The sequence below is a fragment of the Salmo trutta genome, chromosome 28 (genome assembly GCF_901001165.1).
Source record: "Salmo trutta chromosome 28, fSalTru1.1, whole genome shotgun sequence".
NCBI classification, from domain to species: Eukaryota; Metazoa; Chordata; class Actinopteri; order Salmoniformes; family Salmonidae; genus Salmo; species Salmo trutta.
Genome location: NC_042984.1, coordinates 34,472,095 through 34,489,149, shown reverse-complemented (window position 1 = coordinate 34,489,149; position 17,055 = coordinate 34,472,095). Strand labels below are relative to the sequence as shown.

General features: G+C 44.4%; 1 protein-coding gene and 1 long non-coding RNA gene across 3 annotated transcripts in view; one reads left to right on the top strand and one right to left on the bottom strand.

Moving 5' to 3' along the window:
• Window positions 1–1,274, bottom strand: part of mtor (mechanistic target of rapamycin kinase) — a 140,847-nt gene extending 139,573 nt beyond the window's left edge. For both annotated transcript variants that reach the window (XM_029719753.1, XM_029719754.1), the window contains exons 1-3: window positions 1,146–1,274; window positions 355–495; window positions 25–133 (exon numbers count right to left, since the gene is read on the bottom strand). In XM_029719753.1, the coding sequence (XP_029575613.1) occupies window positions 25–133; window positions 355–483 (238 nt within the window). In that variant the 5' untranslated portion in view covers window positions 484–495; window positions 1,146–1,274. The remainder of the gene's footprint in view (window positions 1–24; window positions 134–354; window positions 496–1,145) is intronic.
• A 7,448-nt stretch (window positions 1,275–8,722) lies between these two features.
• Window positions 8,723–9,460, top strand: LOC115166427 (uncharacterized). Its single transcript, XR_003870324.1, has 4 exons — window positions 8,723–8,854; window positions 8,962–9,065; window positions 9,154–9,260; window positions 9,422–9,460. It is a non-coding gene; the product is annotated as an uncharacterized LOC115166427 (long non-coding RNA).
• The last annotated feature ends 7,595 nt before the right edge of the window (window positions 9,461–17,055 follow it).

The following is a 17,055-nucleotide window of genomic DNA, read 5'->3' as shown; positions in this document are numbered from 1 at the left end:
ATTGGGGCAAATCAGCTGACTTACCTATAGCAAGAATCCCTCCTTTTTTCTCATTCACATCAGAGCTGGAAACCAGCTCAAAAATGTGATGATTCAATTCATCGTAGAAAGTGGTGGCTTCATCTTGGCTCAACTTAGGACAGAATGCAAGTACATATCACAATCAGACAAAACCATACTGGACAAACCCCACTGACTGCATGTAACTCATAACTGTTCATAGCTCATGACAATGTTGTAGGAAACATAAAACATTCCAGTGAGTGTGTAGTTAAATAAGGAGAGTTGGTCAAAGTGTTGCATTATTGTGCAAGTGTTGCAGCTATAGTACAGACTGTAGCTTGCTAGTAGTACCTCTCTGAGCTCTGTCGTCACATAGTGCTGGAGATCTTTCGCAGATTTTGCTCTTGTGTCTTCATTTCGACTCTTCAGGCCACTGACAAATTGTTGCAGCACAGTGGCTGTGCCAGACATGATAACCATTGGGGAGCCAGTCTGTAGATAGCAGAATAATTTAGTAAGCTAGCTAGCTAGCTAGATACACAAACATGTGTCGTCTATATAACCCACCATGCAGCTTGCAATTGTTAGTTTACTGTCTAACTTGCCGAATAAAATCAATTCCACGATTTACGATCGCTGCCCAACCTCATCGTAAATCGCCGCGTTTAGTTGGCTACTGTCTAGATAACTAGGGCAGAGCTAGACATCTACCGCGCTAACTAAAACGTGTAAAGTTGGTTCTATTTGCAAGGTTTCATATGGGTAGCTAGCTATACAGCTACTACTAAAGTTAACTAGCTAACGTTACCTACCGTTAGCTCAAAATGCAAACGTTAGCTACTATTTGGCTAGGTAATTTATTGAAAATATTTGCAACATACCAAACTGTTAAGCATTTGAATTAAATTGACAATTCAATAGCTTCGCAAGCTGGACAAACGTCGTTAGCTAGCAAGTTAACTACTGTACAGTAGCTAGCTGGCTGCTACAAAAGGCATGCTAAGCTAACGCGCCCGGTTGAAGTGGAAGGACAGCACGAATGAGAGCACAACAAACCTTACACATAGCTATCTTACTTACGCTTTTATTTTGGTGTTTTGGCTATGTTATGTATAGCAAAAGCAAAACAAATATTTGCTTACCTAGCTAGCTTGCTGGCTAACTGCTGGCTAGTTTTCCGTCAACAGGGGGACTTTTTTGGATAGACAAGTGTAGAATTCTTTACCAACATCAACTTGCGAAGCCTTTGCGCAGAAATGTGTTTGGGTGCGTTCCAGCCCGAGGCAAATCGATTGGCCACTCTAAGATCAGTTGTAGGCCTACCGACATAAATATATGTATGCATTGGCGACCCGTCATTAAGGGCAGAGCCCCACCTGTTTAGCAGAATAAAAAAAAATATATATATATATATATATGTAGTGTGGCAGACCAGGGGGTTTGATCTAGACGTTTACACAGCTCAGACAAGCGTGATACCTCTGTTTCAAGGGTGTTTATTTAAAACAAAGGAAAATAAACAGGTTTCCTCCAGGAGACCTCTTCTGGGCTTCAGGGAATGCTGTCTCCTCTGGGGTAGAACACCAAGCCCCTCAGTTCTAGAAGACCGTGAGGACGTATATCTGGTAGCACCCTCTCATTACCTCCAACCCTCCCGTGTGCTGCCCTCTTGGCAGCTTTATGGGCCCCATACGGCCAGTGAGCAATCAGCCCCTTGATTACTCACTAGCCAAAATCAGCCTCAATTAGTCCTGGCCGGAGGACCCGTCGAGACCTGTCACGTCCAGCAGAGGGAGCCACCAGCGCGTGATGTAGACTCAGTCTGTCACCAGGCCTCGAGGAGTCTCCCCCTGGGATTCCCTGTCAACCAGGCTTGCCTGAGCACGTCCAGCACCGCCTGGAGGCGCCTCAGGTGCTCTTCCCAACCTTGGCGGGAGGACCCGGTATTGGTATAAGCCGTCCGGTGTCGAGAATGCCGTCTTCTCCTGAGAGGAGGCTGCCAAGGGTACCTGCCAATATCCTTTGGTCAGGTCCAGGGTGCTGATGTACCGGGCCTTTCCCAACCGGTCGATGAGCCCATCCACCCTCGGCATGGGGTAGGCGTCGAACAAACTGATGACGTTCACCCCGGTCAAACCATCCGGTTTGGGCAACAACATGATGGGGCTGCACCATGCACTGTGGGACTCCTCGATGACTCCCATCATCAGCATAGCCTCCACCTCCTGCTTCACGGCCTCATCGAAAACTCGGTGGTGTTTCCGATCGATGAGCTCCCAGAGTGCTTACTTCTGGGCCGGTCCGAGGTCCTCATTGCTCGGGACCACCACTGGTCCCATCAACATCCCAGGTTTGACCACAACATGGCCAAGGCTGTCCTCACATGCCACCTCTTCAATGGTAAATCTTTTGGGGAATCCGTCTCCTCGGCTGCCGTCCTCGGTAATTTACGGGTCCCAGCCTCTCTCGTCCCCTCGTACGGCCCATGCCATGTTGCCAGGAACTTACTTTCTGCGGTTGTGATGAAAACCAGCACCTTGTCACCGACATGGAACTCTCAGGGCTAGGTACCCCAATTGTAGACCTTGGCTGGGCCTTCTCCATATGTTCCCTTACCACTGGTCATATGGCTGTCATCCACTCCCTCATCGTCTCTACGTGTTCCACCACGCTGCTGGACTTCCCACACCTCCTTGGCGAGATCCAGAAGGCCGCGTGGTCTCCTCCCGTAGAGGATTTCAAAAGGGGAAAACCCAGTGGAGCCTTGTGGCACTTCTCGGATCGAGAACATTAGGTGGGGCAGTAGCTGGTCCCAGTTCTTCCCATTCCGCTCGATGACCTTCTGCAGCATTTGTTTGAGCGTCTTATTGAACTGTTCGATGAGCCTATCGGTCTGCAGATGAAAGACGGAGGTCCGGATCTGCTTTATCTGTAGGAGAGCACACAAATCTTTCATTAGTCGGCACATGAACTCGGTACCTTGGTCGGTCAGGATCTCGTTCGGAATGCCCACCCAGCTGAAGAGGTGGAACAGCTCCCGGGTAATAACCTTGCATATTGCCGCCCTTAGGGGAATGGCCTCGGGATATCGGGTGGCATAATCTACTATTACCGAGATGTACCGGTGTCCTCTGACTGTTCCAGGGGGCCTGTCATGCCAAATAGTGTCTCCTGGCCAAATAGTGTCAGCCTCTTCATCACAATGGGATTCGATGAGTTCTAGCTTTTGTTGCTACCGCTGTTGCTAGAACTTGCAACATTCTGACTGGATTTCACAATGAACCAAAGTGTCTGTTGCTATGCGGGTTGCTTGGCTCAATTTTACCTTGTAGTGTTTGCGAAAGAAGGATGATGAAGGCAGTTCTAGTTCTATTTCACCGCATAAACGCTTGCTCAGTCCGCGCAAAATTATTACCTCAGAATTACCTGCTGCTACCTGCTGCTTCAGAGGACCGAAAAGACTGGAAAGAGAACACTTTCTTTACCATGTATTTATCTTTATATAAGTAAATATTGTTAAATAGGAATAAATCATTTAAACTGTTTTTAGATTGACCTTGCTAGCTACTATACTTATATACCTCAGCCTGCCTAGTCAGCTAGCCAGACAGCAAGCTACTGTAGCTGTTATTGCAGCTTTCTGTTTGTATGTAGCTTGCACTTCAATGGCATCCCTTTAGGAGATTTTCTTTTAATTTTCAACCAGGCGAAGTACTATGAAGACACCAGTGATTTCGACAAGAGAAACTCTAAATTCTAAATTCCCTTCTGTAACCCATTAAAATGGGTGATTGGAACCAAAAATAGATTTTCGTTTTGCATGATACCCATCAAGGACAAGACTCGTGAGGCCACCTCCAAGACAATGGTGGACATCTTCAACACCCACGGTTCTCCTGAGGTCATCGTGAGTGTCCGAGGTCATGAACGCTGGAACAAGGTACGGATGTTATAGGTTATATTCTGTCACCAATGGTTTGTTTTGTTTATTTTTTACAATTTGTTTAAATTTTTCCATGTTACATAATCAGACATATTTCAATATCTCACATTGTCAATAGAAATCGCTTTCCAACCCCCTCCTCCAGGTTTGGTGAATGGACTAACCAGACCCTCAAGACTGCGATGTGCAAGTCCCATGAAGGGTGAACAACCTGAAGGTAATTCTCTTTGCACACAACAACAGGATGTGGAGATTTTTGACCAGGTAAAAATGATTGTCCGCTGTTAATTTATTTTCTGTCCCTCCATATGTAAGAAATGTATTTGTAATATGAAATATAATTGCATGTATTCCTGTCATCAATCAAGGTGATACTGAACATGGACAAGGCACATGTTTCCAAGATGGCATAGCAGTCAGACATCTTTGTCCTCATCTTTGTCGTGTCCCATGTATATATATTTTTTCTTCGCATATCTTTTTTATATTTTTTCAAAATACTATCCTGCCTCCTGCCTCACCTAACCTTTGTGTATCTGCTTTTTTCTAAAGTATTTTCTTTACTCCTGAATCGGAACCCCAACAGAAGCTAGCGAGCTGACTAGCTACTAGCTAGTAGTCAACTAACCACTGCTAGCGGTCATCAACTAACCTTTAGCTCGGAAAACTCTCGCCAGTTTGCACAACGTGATTCAAACCATAGCATACCGGACCTATTTTCTCTCCATATCCCCGGACTCCCACCGCAAGCTCTGAACCTTTTCACCTGGATCATCACAGCTAGCTAGCTGCAATCCGAGCTAGCCTGGAGCTAGGCCATGCTAGGACCATCTCCCGGCTAGCTGAAGAGTTCCAAAAGCCAATCCTGGGCTACAATACCTATCTCCTTTACCACACGGAACCCTACTAATCCATCACGACTGGTCTACCGACGTAAACGTATGAGGAGGCTATAAACAGACTTCCCCCGTCGCAACGTCCTTCTGAGGCCCTTCTGCTAGCTTGCTATCCTGGCCCGCTAGCTGTCTGAATCGCCGTGTCTCCAACCAGCCTCACTACTCACTGGAACCTTATGATCACTCGGCTACGCATGCCTCTCCTTAATGTCACTATGCCTTGTCCATTGCTGTTCTGGTTAGTGATTATTTTCTTATTTCACTGTAGAGCCTCGAGCCCTGCTCAATATACCTTAGCCAACCCTTTAGTTCCACCTCCCACACATGTGATGACATCACCTGGTTTAAATGATGTCTCCAGAGACAATATCTCTCTCATCATCACTCAATGCCTAGGCCTACCTCCACGGTATTCACATCCTACCATACCTTTGTCTGTACATTATGCCATGAATCTATTCTATCTCGCCCAGAAACTTGCTCCTTTTACTCTTTGTTCTGGACGTACTAGACAATCAGTTCTTATAGCCTTTAGCCGTACCCTATCCTACTCCTCCTCTGTTCCTCTGGTGATGTAGAGGTTAATCCAGGCCCTGCAGTGCCTAGCTCCACTCCTATTCCCCAGATGCTCTCATTTGTTGACTTCTGTAACCGTAAAAGCCTTGGTTTCATGCATGTTAACATTAGAAGCCTCCTCCCAAAGTTTGTTTTATCCACTGCTTTAGCACACTCTGCCAACCCGGATGTCCTAGCCGTGTCTGAATCCTGGCTTAGGAAGACCACCATAAACCCTGAAATGTCCATCCCTAACTATAACATTTTCCGACAAGATAGAACTGCCAAAGGGGCGGTGTTGCAATCTACTGCAGAGATAGCCTGCAGAGTTCTGTCTTACTATCCAGGTCTGTACCTAAACAATTTGAGATTCTACTTTTAAAAATCCACCTTTCCAGAAACAAGTCTCTCACTGTTGCCGCTTGCTATAGACCACCCTCTGCCCCCAGCTGTGCCCTCGATACCATATGTGAACTGATTGCCCCCCCCATCTATCTTCAGAGCTCGTGCTGCTAGGTGACCTAAACTGGGACATGCTTAAAACTCCGGCCATCCTACAATCTAAGCTTGATGCCCTCAATCTCACACAAATTATCAATGAACCTACCAGGTACAACCCCAAAGCCGTAATCACGGGCACCCTCATAGATGTCATTCTAACCAATTTGCCCTCCAAATACACCTCTGCTGTTTTCAACCAAGATCTCAGTGATCACTGCCTCGTTACCTGCATCCGTAATACGTCTGCGGTCAAACGACCACCCCTCATCACTGTCAAACGAGCAGGTCTTTCTAATCGAGCTGGCCCGTGTATCCTGGAAGGATATTGACCTCATCCCGCCAGTAGAGGATGCCTGGTTATTCTTCAAACGGACCTTTCTCACCATCTTAAATAAGCATGCCCCATTCAAAACATTTAGAACCAGGAACAGATATAGCCCTTGGTTCTCTCCAGACCCGATTGCCCTTGAACAGCACAAAAATATCCTGTGGCGTTCTGCATTAGCATCGAATAGCCCCTGTGATATGCAATGTTTCAGGGAAGTTAGGAACCAATATACACAGGCAGTTAGGAAAGCTAAGGCTAGCTTTTTCAAACAGAAATTTGCATCCTGTAGCACAAACTCAAAAAATGTTCTGGGACACTGTAAAGTTCATGGAGAATAAGAGCACTTCCTCCTAGCTGCCCACTGCACTGATGCTAGGAAACACTGTCACCACCGATAAATCCACTATAATTGAGAATTTCAATAAGCATTTTTCTACTGCTGGCCATGCTTTCCACCTGGCTACCCCTACCCCGTTCAACAGCCCTGCACCCCCCACAGCAACTCGCCCAAGCCTCCCCCATTTCTCCTTCACCCAAATCCAGATAGCTGATGTTCTGAAAGAGCTGCAAAATCTGGACCCCTACAAATCAGCGGGGCTAGACAATCTGGACCCTCTCTTTCTAAAATAATCTGCCGAAATTGTTGCAACCCCTATTACTAGCCTGTTCAACCTCTCTTTCGTATTGTCTGAGATTCCCAAAGATTGGAAAGCAGCCGCTGTCATCCCCCTCTTCAAAGGGGAGATACTCTAGACCCAAACTGCTACAGACCTATATCTATCCTACCCTGCCTTTCTAAGGTCTTCGAAAGCCAAGTTAACAAACAGATTACCGACCATTTCGAATCCCACCGCACCTTCTCCACTATGCAATCTCGTTTCAAAGCTGGTCATGGGTGCACCTCAGCCACACTAAAGGTCTTAAACGATATCATAACCGCCATCGATAAGAGACAATACTGTGCAGCCGTATTCATCGACCTGGCCAAGGCTTTCGACTCTGTCAATCACCACATTCTTATCAGCAGACTCAACAGCCTTGGTTTCTCAAATGATTGCCTCGCCTGGTTCACCAACTACTTCTCTGATAGAGTTCAGTGTGTCAAATCGCAGGGCCTGTTGTCCGGACCTCTGGCAGTCTCTATGGGGGTGACACAGGGTTCAATTCTCGGGCCGACTCTCTTCTCTGTATACATCAATGATGTTGCTCTTGCTGCTGGTGATTCTCTGATCCACCTCTATGCAGACGACACCATTCTGTATACTTCTGGCCCTTCTTTGGACACTGTGTTAACTAACCTCCAGACGAGCTTCAATGCCATACAACTCTCCTTCCGTGGCCTCCAACTGCTCTTAAATGCAAGTTAAACTAAATGCATGCTCTTCAACCGATCGCTGCCCGCACCTGCCCGCCCGTCCAGCATCACTACTCTGGACGGTTCTGACTTAGAATATGTGGCAACTACAAATACCTAGGTGTCTGGTTAGACTGTAAACTATCCTTCCAGACTCACATTAAGCATCTCCAATCCAAAATTAAATCTAGAATCGGCTTCCTATTTCGCAACAAAGCATCCTTCACTCATGCTGCCAAACATACCCTCGTAAAACTGACCATCCTACCGATCCTCGACTTCAGCGATGTCATTTACAAAATAGCCTCCAACACTCTACTCAACAAATTGGATGCAGTCTATCACAGTGCCATCCGTTTTGTCACCAAAACCCCATATACTACCCACCACTGTGACCTGTACGCTCTCGTTGGCTGGCCCTCGCTTCATACTCGTCGCCAAACCCACTGGCTCCAGGTCATCTACAAGTCTTTTCTAAGTGGTCACCACAGCAGCATCCACCCGTAGCACCACCCGTAGCACCCGCTCCAGCAGGTACATCTCACTGGTCACCCCCAAAGCCAGTTCCTCCTTTCGCCTCCTTTCTTTCGAGTTCTCTGCTGCCAATGACTGGAACGAACTGCAAAAATCACTGAAGCTGGAGACACACATCTCCCTCACTAGCTTAAAGCACCAGCTGTCAGAGCAGCTCGCAGATCACTGCACCTGTACATAGCCCATCTGTAAATAGCCCATCCAACTACCTCTTCCCCATACTGTATTTATTTATTTATTTATTTATCTTGCTCCTTTGCACCCCAGTATGTCTACGTGCACATTCATCTTCTGCACATCTACCATTCCAGTGTTTAATTGCTATATTGTAATTACTTCGCCACCATGGCCTATTTATTGCCTTACCTCCCTTATCTTACCTCGTTTGCACACACTCACTGTATTAGACTTTTTCTACTGTATTATTGACTGTATGTTTGTTTATTCCATGTGTAACTCTGTTGTTGTGTGTCGAACTGCTTTGCTTTATCTTGGCCAGGTCGCAATTGTAAATTACAACTTGTTCTCAACTAGCCTACCTGGTTTAATAAAGGTGAAATAAAAAATAAATAAATAAAACAGGAGAAACAGAAGGAGAGCTACCAGAGCAGAATCAAGAAGGGGACAAAGTGCTGCGACATCCGGGAGAATTATTTGGTTTGAAAGAAGGATGAAAGGAAGGCGAGACCTGGGAAATCTCGGTGCTTCTTCGCTCCTAGCTGGAGTCACCATCTGTTAAAGTGAATATAAAAAATCTCAGATAAAATCTATTTGCATTGGCACACAAAATAACCTGAAGCTAGTTTTAGTTTCCCTAACACTGATATTTTTCTGTTTGTCTTCCTAGGGTTACCTCGGTGGAAGCCAACAATATTCTACAGTTGGAGCAGTTGGACGGTTGACCACTGGAAGCCCTAATGCCCTACACTTCAGTGAAGCCCAATAGATAAAGTATGTCATGCTTTGGTTGACATTTAAGAAAGCAAGAAATGGTAGTCATGCTAAGCTTATAAAAATGTACCTCTCCAAATGATTTTAGGACCATCGACTGTCCGAGTCCCCCAGGAGGTATCCCATCCACCAGAAGCAGTTAGTTCGGATCAGTCTGATTCTCTATGCTCTGAGGCAGAGGGGGACCAGCTTGAGGTAGGCTATACCTTCCAAAGGTGTTGAAAAGTACATATCTCCCATTTATAACACTGTACTAATCCATCACATTTTCTCACAGTAGAATGTAACCTGTGTGTTTGCTTGTTTACGTCTCTGTCTCCTACCCTGTTTGCTTTAACTCTGCTCCTGTTCTCCAGGAGCTAAGGGTTCTGCCCAACACCCAGACGTGGATCCACCTGATGTCCTCCATTACCAACCACCCTCCAACTTTTCATTACATCATCTACAGCTACTGTTGATGTCATGTTGTCATTATCTGCTTAGACATTTTTCTTGCTCTATCATACTGGGCACATAATGTGAGATACACAGATTAACTAAAAACAGTAGCACTGCAAACACTTAGAATAAAGAGAGCAGCAGTGCCTGGACTTTGTAGTCTCCCTCTTCAAGTCCCCCTTCTGGGACTGGTTGTTGAGTACAAGTGACAGGCAGAACCTCCCACCCACACAGAAACCACCTCCTCTATATTCCACACACCAGAATTCAGTATTTTAGTCTATGATTGCCATGTGAGTGCACAACAAATCTGTGAAAATAAATTAATGACACAACTGTACCAAAACTATTAAAGTTTATGTATTAAAATCTTAAATATTGCCAGGTTGGTTTTCGCAGCTGTTTCACAAGGTGTTCATTATTGTAAGTTGTAAGGTATCCTTTGATAGTATTTATTTGTTGCACATTATTCATTGTTGTATCCTAGGACTTACAATAGATACATATATATTCAACCAATAAAAACGGGTGTACTAATGAGCTATGCGAGATTACACGTTTTGTTTGCTCTTTTCGAAACGTAGCATTGTGTAGACATGGATTTCATGTTGTAATGTTAAAAAGGTACCCAAAAGTAGTTTGAATTAATGTTTTCATATTATTAGCTAAACAAAACTTGTTTAAACAGTGAAATTGTCACGGAAATCAGCCTTGTTTGCATAGCGATGATGAAAAGAATGTCATTTAGGATGTAAGGATCTCCAAAATTTGAATCATTAGGTCATCACACCGTTGATATAGCAATGGCTGCTAATAGTTTATCGAATCCTATTGTGACGCAGAGGGGGACATTATTTGGCATGACAGGCCCACTATGTCCATGGCGATCCATTCAAACGGCACTACGATGATCGGTAGGGGAACCAGCGGGTTCCAGAAGTGGGGCGGTGATTTGACACTCCAGGCAGCTGTGGCAATAGTCTTCCACGGCCCGCCTCATCCTGGGCCAGTGGAACCGGGCGGTGATCTGTTCCCGGGTCTTCTCCATTCCCAGGTGCACCCCCAACAAATGGGTATGGGCCAGCTGAAGAACGGTTCCGATGTACCGGCGGGGCAGCAACAGCAACTCTTGAAGTTCCCATGTTCGTGCGACACCTGATACATGTTATTTTTTATTTGGAAATGGGGGTATCGCCAGTCACTCACCCCCGGAAGAAGCTGCCCATCCATCGCTATCACTTGGGCCGTGGCAGCTTTCAAGTTCGGATCCTCCCACTGGGCGTCCCGAACTGTTCTCTCATGGGGCTCAGCGATTTCGAGGGAGTATGGGCTCCTCCTCTGGTTGTTCACCAGGTGAGGTTGGTTCCGGCGCCTCCTTGGACCCCGACTCCAGGTCCGTAGACACAGGGTTAGCAACCATTAGCCGCTCTCGTTGGTCTTACTCTTTTTCCCAGCTCGTGCCTCCACAGTGCCACGAACAGAGGACAATCTCATCGGCAACTCAGGTACGGCACCCACCACCATCTGGCAGAACCCTTGTGGCGTCAGGATGGTGGCCTGCCCAGTCAAATACTGCTTGGTGTCGCCGTGGACACAAGAGACAGACATCTCCTCAACACGGTCGGTTGGATGGGCCAGCAGGCGCGCTTGTACGAGCGTTACCACACTCCCGGAATCCAACAGAGCGTGGGTGTCGTGACCGTCGACTTTCACCGGGACCATAGGTGCTGGTGGTTTGCTGTGGGCCCAACAGGAGGTGACGTAGTTTACGGCATGTCCCGGCTCGTGCCGTAAAATTCAAATTGTATTTGTCACATGCATCGAATACAACAACCTTACCGTGAAATGCTTACTTACAAGCCCTTAACCAACAATGCAGTTCAAGAAATAGAGTTGAGAAAATTTTAACTGAATAAACTAAAACTAAAATAAAAAGCAGACAATTAGATAACAATACAGGGGACACATATCAGTTCGCAAACAATGTAAAAAAGATGTATCATTGAGTTAGTAAAGCCGCATACAAACATGTTATCTTTTTTGTTTTCTTGAGTAAGGCAGCTCCAAAATGCAGGTGTTTTAGCCTAGCTCAGTGCTTTCCGTGGTGGTGGGGCAACCAGCGGAAAATACGGAGTGTAGAGGTTGGTAATGTTCTCTAGTTGCGCCGTGATTGGCTCAGTGTTCTGTCACTCGTGGGGACACTACGTCACTGCAAAATCTACGGGGAGCGCTCGGAAGGTGCTGCCCCTTAGGTGCTGCCATATAGTTACATTAGAAGTGCCCATCCAAGAAGGCTCAAGTTCATTGGCCACAGATAAAATTACGTCAAATCATATTATCTCTACCGTAGCTTTGATTGGACTGATCATATCAACATCATACTTTCAAAATCTTAGCTAGCAGTCATCAACATGAATCAAGTTGAAAATCTACTGCCAAATCATTTTCAATCCTTGTCATATGAAGAGAAATAATGAAGAGAAATTATAAAATTATAAAGCATATCGGTGCTCATCTGCCATTGGACATAAACATTACACAACAAGTTGGAAATTGCAAATTCAACAATAAGTGGTTTGGAAGGAATCACTAGCCTGCTATTCAGTGGAATGGGTGTGAGGTCCAAGTCTGAGTTTAAGGGTCTCTTTTCCAAGCTTAAAAGGATAAACATTCAACATTGGCCATGCTGTCAATCCAGCATGACTTCTACCGCATTCAAAATAACTCAAAACTTGAACAGGTTCAAGTCAACTGGGAACTCTGAAAAAAACTACCTCCGAATGGGAAAATACGTTTTGAATGGTCATCCAACTCTGAATTGCAAGTTGGGAACTCGGGCCTCTTTCTAGAGCTCTGACCTGAAGATCACTGACTTCATGATTCAACCTTGTTTTTTTCAGAGTTCCCAGTTGTCTTGAAAGCACCATTAATCCAGAAAATGACAGACTTTGACGAAAAAGTTTGATGACAAAATGTGCCCACTAAGGACCACCATGCCACCTTCCTGTCGCTGTACATTTCAAAAGTGTTGAACAAATAGTTAAGCAAGTCAGCCATATCAGCTATGTATTTTTAAAAGGCAGTAAATGAGGTTGAATGAACTGTTCCGCTGCCAGACAAGGCTCCGCTGATAGCCAGGTGTAGCAGTGGTAAGGTGTTGGGACTGCTGTTGGGACTTTGCTGTTGGGACAGCGTTATGTAGGTCCTAACAGTTTGTGGGCACCGTTTTTTTCACTGTTATAGTGCAATTAATGTATTGTTTAGTGTTGTGTAGTGGCTTTGCTGGCATGGATCTAAAAAAATTGTTTTGAGTTTCCCCCACCAAGATGTACATGCTAAAATCGCAACTGTATGTATGTACATGTATTTGTTCTTTTACGTTTATTTAACCAGGATGTGTGAGGTCAGAAGACATCTTTCACATGCAAGACTTGGCCTATGGAATGGGGTGATCGGGGTAAAGTCATGTAGTCCAAAAGAAAAGGTACATATACTGTAATATGTTTTTTCAATGCATAGTGCTCTCATTTTACTAAAGAATAAGATGCATTAAAAAAGCTTACTGTGTCGGTTTTGCCTTGTGATTTCTAAAGAGTTTTACAAGTAGGGTATTGGCATATATTCCCTTTTAATGCCTGGGTTAGTCCTACAAAAATGAATGTAGGCTACTCATGTGGGAAAGGTTTATGTTTATGTTAATCCACTTGGAGGAGGCTGTAACAAGCATACGTAGGTAAGGGTTGTTACCGTATAGTGAAGCGTGGGGACACTCTACTATATGGAGGGGATAATGTAACACCTCTAGAGAAGGTAGGCTTGTTGGGATCTCCCCGAAGTCAAGTGGGTTAACCCTATTGGAGTAGTGGTTAAACAGTTTTCCTACACGCTGGGAGACCAGGGATCGAGGTGCACAGCACTGTCTTTGTTCACAACACCGGTGTCACCATGATAAAGTACTACTGCTAGTACTCCACTACTGCGTCTCGCCTGACACACTGACCTACCTGGACACTTTCCACACCACATTTACTGAGCCCCTCTAGCCCAGGTTTTTGGTTTAACAACATGATGCCTTAGTGTCCGTATGTCAGGTAGAATAGTTTCCTGTGTGCTGGACATTAAAATGTCTATGCTTTTTTGATAGACCTGTTAATAGGCCCTTGTTGTTACGCTGGTAATGTCTTGTAGATATGACATGACGTAATGATGTTGTGCTATCTTGCTGTGAAGTTGCTGTGTGTATGTCATTTGTGTATGTAATTTGTGTATGTCATTTGGGGTATACTCAGAAGCGAAGCTAGCACCGGGGCCATGGCCCATGCACCTAATTCCCTGTTCTTGCAGATTGAAAAAGAATGATACGAATTTAAACAATGATGAAAAAACAAAGAAAAGCATTCTTTAACACCACTAAACATGGCAAAATGTGTATATAATATGATATATAATATTATTTCATTAAACCCTAGAACAGCCAATGATGCATTTTGTCTGTGATTTTTAAACAGTCTAATAAAACAGCCTAATAAAATGATTTATGTAGTGTTGTCTCTCTTGTCTTGATGTGTGTTTTGCCCCCGTCATGGTAAGTAAGAATTTGTTCATAACTGGCTTGCCTAGTTAAATAAAGGTTAAATAAATCTAATTTAAAATAAATCCATAAATCCATAGCCTACCATCACAGAAATAGTCCATTGTTTGTGTTTAGGCATCTGAAAGAAAAAGTAAACTATTCTATATGAGATGACTAGGTGAACTGTAGCTTAATAGGCAAATAGCATTCCGTTCCTTGCACTTGACTACAGAAATCAATATCGAATGGATGTGGATGTCTACCTGATCTTACATGACTGATGTGATTTTGTTACCGTCCGACTATTCTAAAGAACAAGTTGTAGCTAGGCTTAGTTATTTCTCCATGGTTCTGACTACCTGCTCATTGCGCATTGCCTTATATCATCTGTGCGCTCCATAATCCTGGTACAGGTTTATCATATTATGATTGACGACTATTCAAATGTGAACACATTTATGATAGCAGCTACTTTTGAAGTTATTATCCTTAATTGTAAAATTCTAAATAAAAATCAAATCTCTGTTGTCGTCGTTTCACCCCCAGCCCTATTGATATTGTCAGTGTTTTTACGGGAAAACAAAGTGGATACTAAAAAGCTTAGTTTATTACTGTCTGATAACAAACATAAGAAAGGACTTAATTGAACATTTAAACAGTCATGTAGATACAGTTGTAATATAAAAAAGAGAGTACGTTTTTTTTGTTTACTTAGCAACTTGACAAGCATATAACATATTTTCCTTAAACATCATCTATACAATAAATCACAATTATTATAAAGTCCCACACAATACTGTGATATGTGAAACAAAAAGTAGTAGCCTAATTCTACGAGAAGGTATTACAATTTATATTTTTAACCTTAAAGCTGGAATATTTAATTGAAACAATAACAAAGCCTACTCCCTGCCCCTGTTTCTCCTAAAAGCTAAGGAATGGGGCTGGAGAAATAAAAAATAATTGACAGAGCTATGGATGCAAGGACTGACCATCCATTATATCAAATGTATAGTTTTAAGCATGTTTTAAGGCTATACAGTGTTTGTTTACGTTTATGTTGTTTACAAACATTGGCGTGAAACAAGCTTATTTAAATGTTGAATTCTGATGGGGTATGATAGTTGACCCAAGGCATTTACAAGTTATATTATTCAAGAATGAATGGCTGTATATCATTCATTTACAAGTCCAAAAATAGGATTCTAGCTTAAAACATAATTTACAGTATAAAACAAAAGGTGTAATTATACGACTGGAACATAGTGCTACAAAGGTCTATGAATAAAAAAGACACGGATTTGGAGCCTGAGATTCCAGATACTTTGCTAAAACAAGTCCAGATTGTCGTACTCTGAAAATGAATAAGAAAATTGCAGGAGTGGTTCGTTTTTAAACAACACAACAAAGCTACTTATTTCCAAACACTCACATAAGATGATAAATGATAGAGAGGGGTTGGAAGGAGAGCGCTACGGTAGTGGATGAGGGGAGTTTCCCCCTTTACAAGGACCTTGTTGTTGTTGTTGTTGTTGCTATTGTTAAATGAAGTTAATGAGTTAATCACCACCACTGGTGATCTCTTCCAGACTGGTCCGCACCAGTTCTCCCACAGTCCTCCCTGCGGAACCCGTGTCCCCGGAGCCCAGTTGTGGTAGCAGGTGCCCTCTCTTCTGACCCAGAACCAGAGGTCCACTGTGCAGGTGTGGCGCAGGCCCAGCCACACATGTGAAGTGGAGGCCCTCTTGGCCCTGGCTGCCACCCAGCTCTGGATCCCTTTGTTGTTGTTGGGCTGTCCCTCATTCCAGTATCTGCATGAAGAGTTACCCCACCACTTACAGGAGTCTCTGAACAGGCCAATTCACACACTGTCTTCTGGCTCTAGATTCTGTATCTTCAGGCTCTTATTCTGGTTCCTCACACCTGCAAGGTCAATGTGTTTCTCCCTACAGTAGCTCTGAGTATAACGACACAGGGAGCGACCCAGATGCAGACACGCATTTCATCCCAGATCATTTGGTTCTCCTGGTTTTCAGTGAGTCTCCTTCTCAATAAACTCACTATCCGCTAGTGACCAATGCCATGTCTTACTTTCTCCCTTCTCTAGCCCTATCCAGGCTAATTCATTATATCTACTGTCTACAGTGTTAATCAGTCTATTCATATTATCCATGTTGTCTATGGTTGCCAGGTCAGTGTACTTCTTTCTGCAGTAGCTCTGTGCGTCAGTCCAGGTCTGAGGGTCGTTAACAAAGTGATACTCATTATCAGGACGGTATGATGTGGATGAACAGTGTCCTGTAAGACAGAAATTTTAAAAATGCTGTTGGTGTGGAAGCAAAACTCACATTTCTGCCCTTGTGAATAGTGTCATATTCTGACATGACATGAAATAGTGAAGAGTACTAGATAAGTATTTTACAAGTATAAGCAACTCCTTTGCAAGTAGATTACCTAATAGCTTGTTCATGCATGTTACTTGAAGGAGTGTCATGTACGTCCACCTCTGGAGAAGGAGAAAGAGTGGAGGAGAGAGAAGATAATGGGGAAGGTAGGTGGTTGAGGGGAGGGGAGAGGAGAGAAGATAATGGGGGAGGTAGGTGGTTGAGTGGAGGGGAGAGAAGATAATGGGGGAGGTAGGTGGTTGAGTGGAGGGGAGAGAAGATAATGGGGGAGGTAGGTGGTTGAGGGGAGGAGAGAGAAGATAATGGGGGAGGTAGGTGGTGGAGGGGAGGGGAGAGAAGATAATGGGGGAGGTAGGTGGTTGAGGGGAGGAGAGAGAAGATAATGGGGGAGGTAAGTGGTGGAGGGGAGGGAAGAGAAGATAATGGGGGAGGTAGGTGGTTGAATGGAGGGGAGAGAAGATAATGGGGAGGTAGATGGTGGAGGGGAGGGGAGAGAAGATAATGGGGGAGGTAGGTGGTGGAGGGGAGGGGAGAGAAGATAATGGAGGAGGTAGATGGTTGAAGGGAGAGAAGA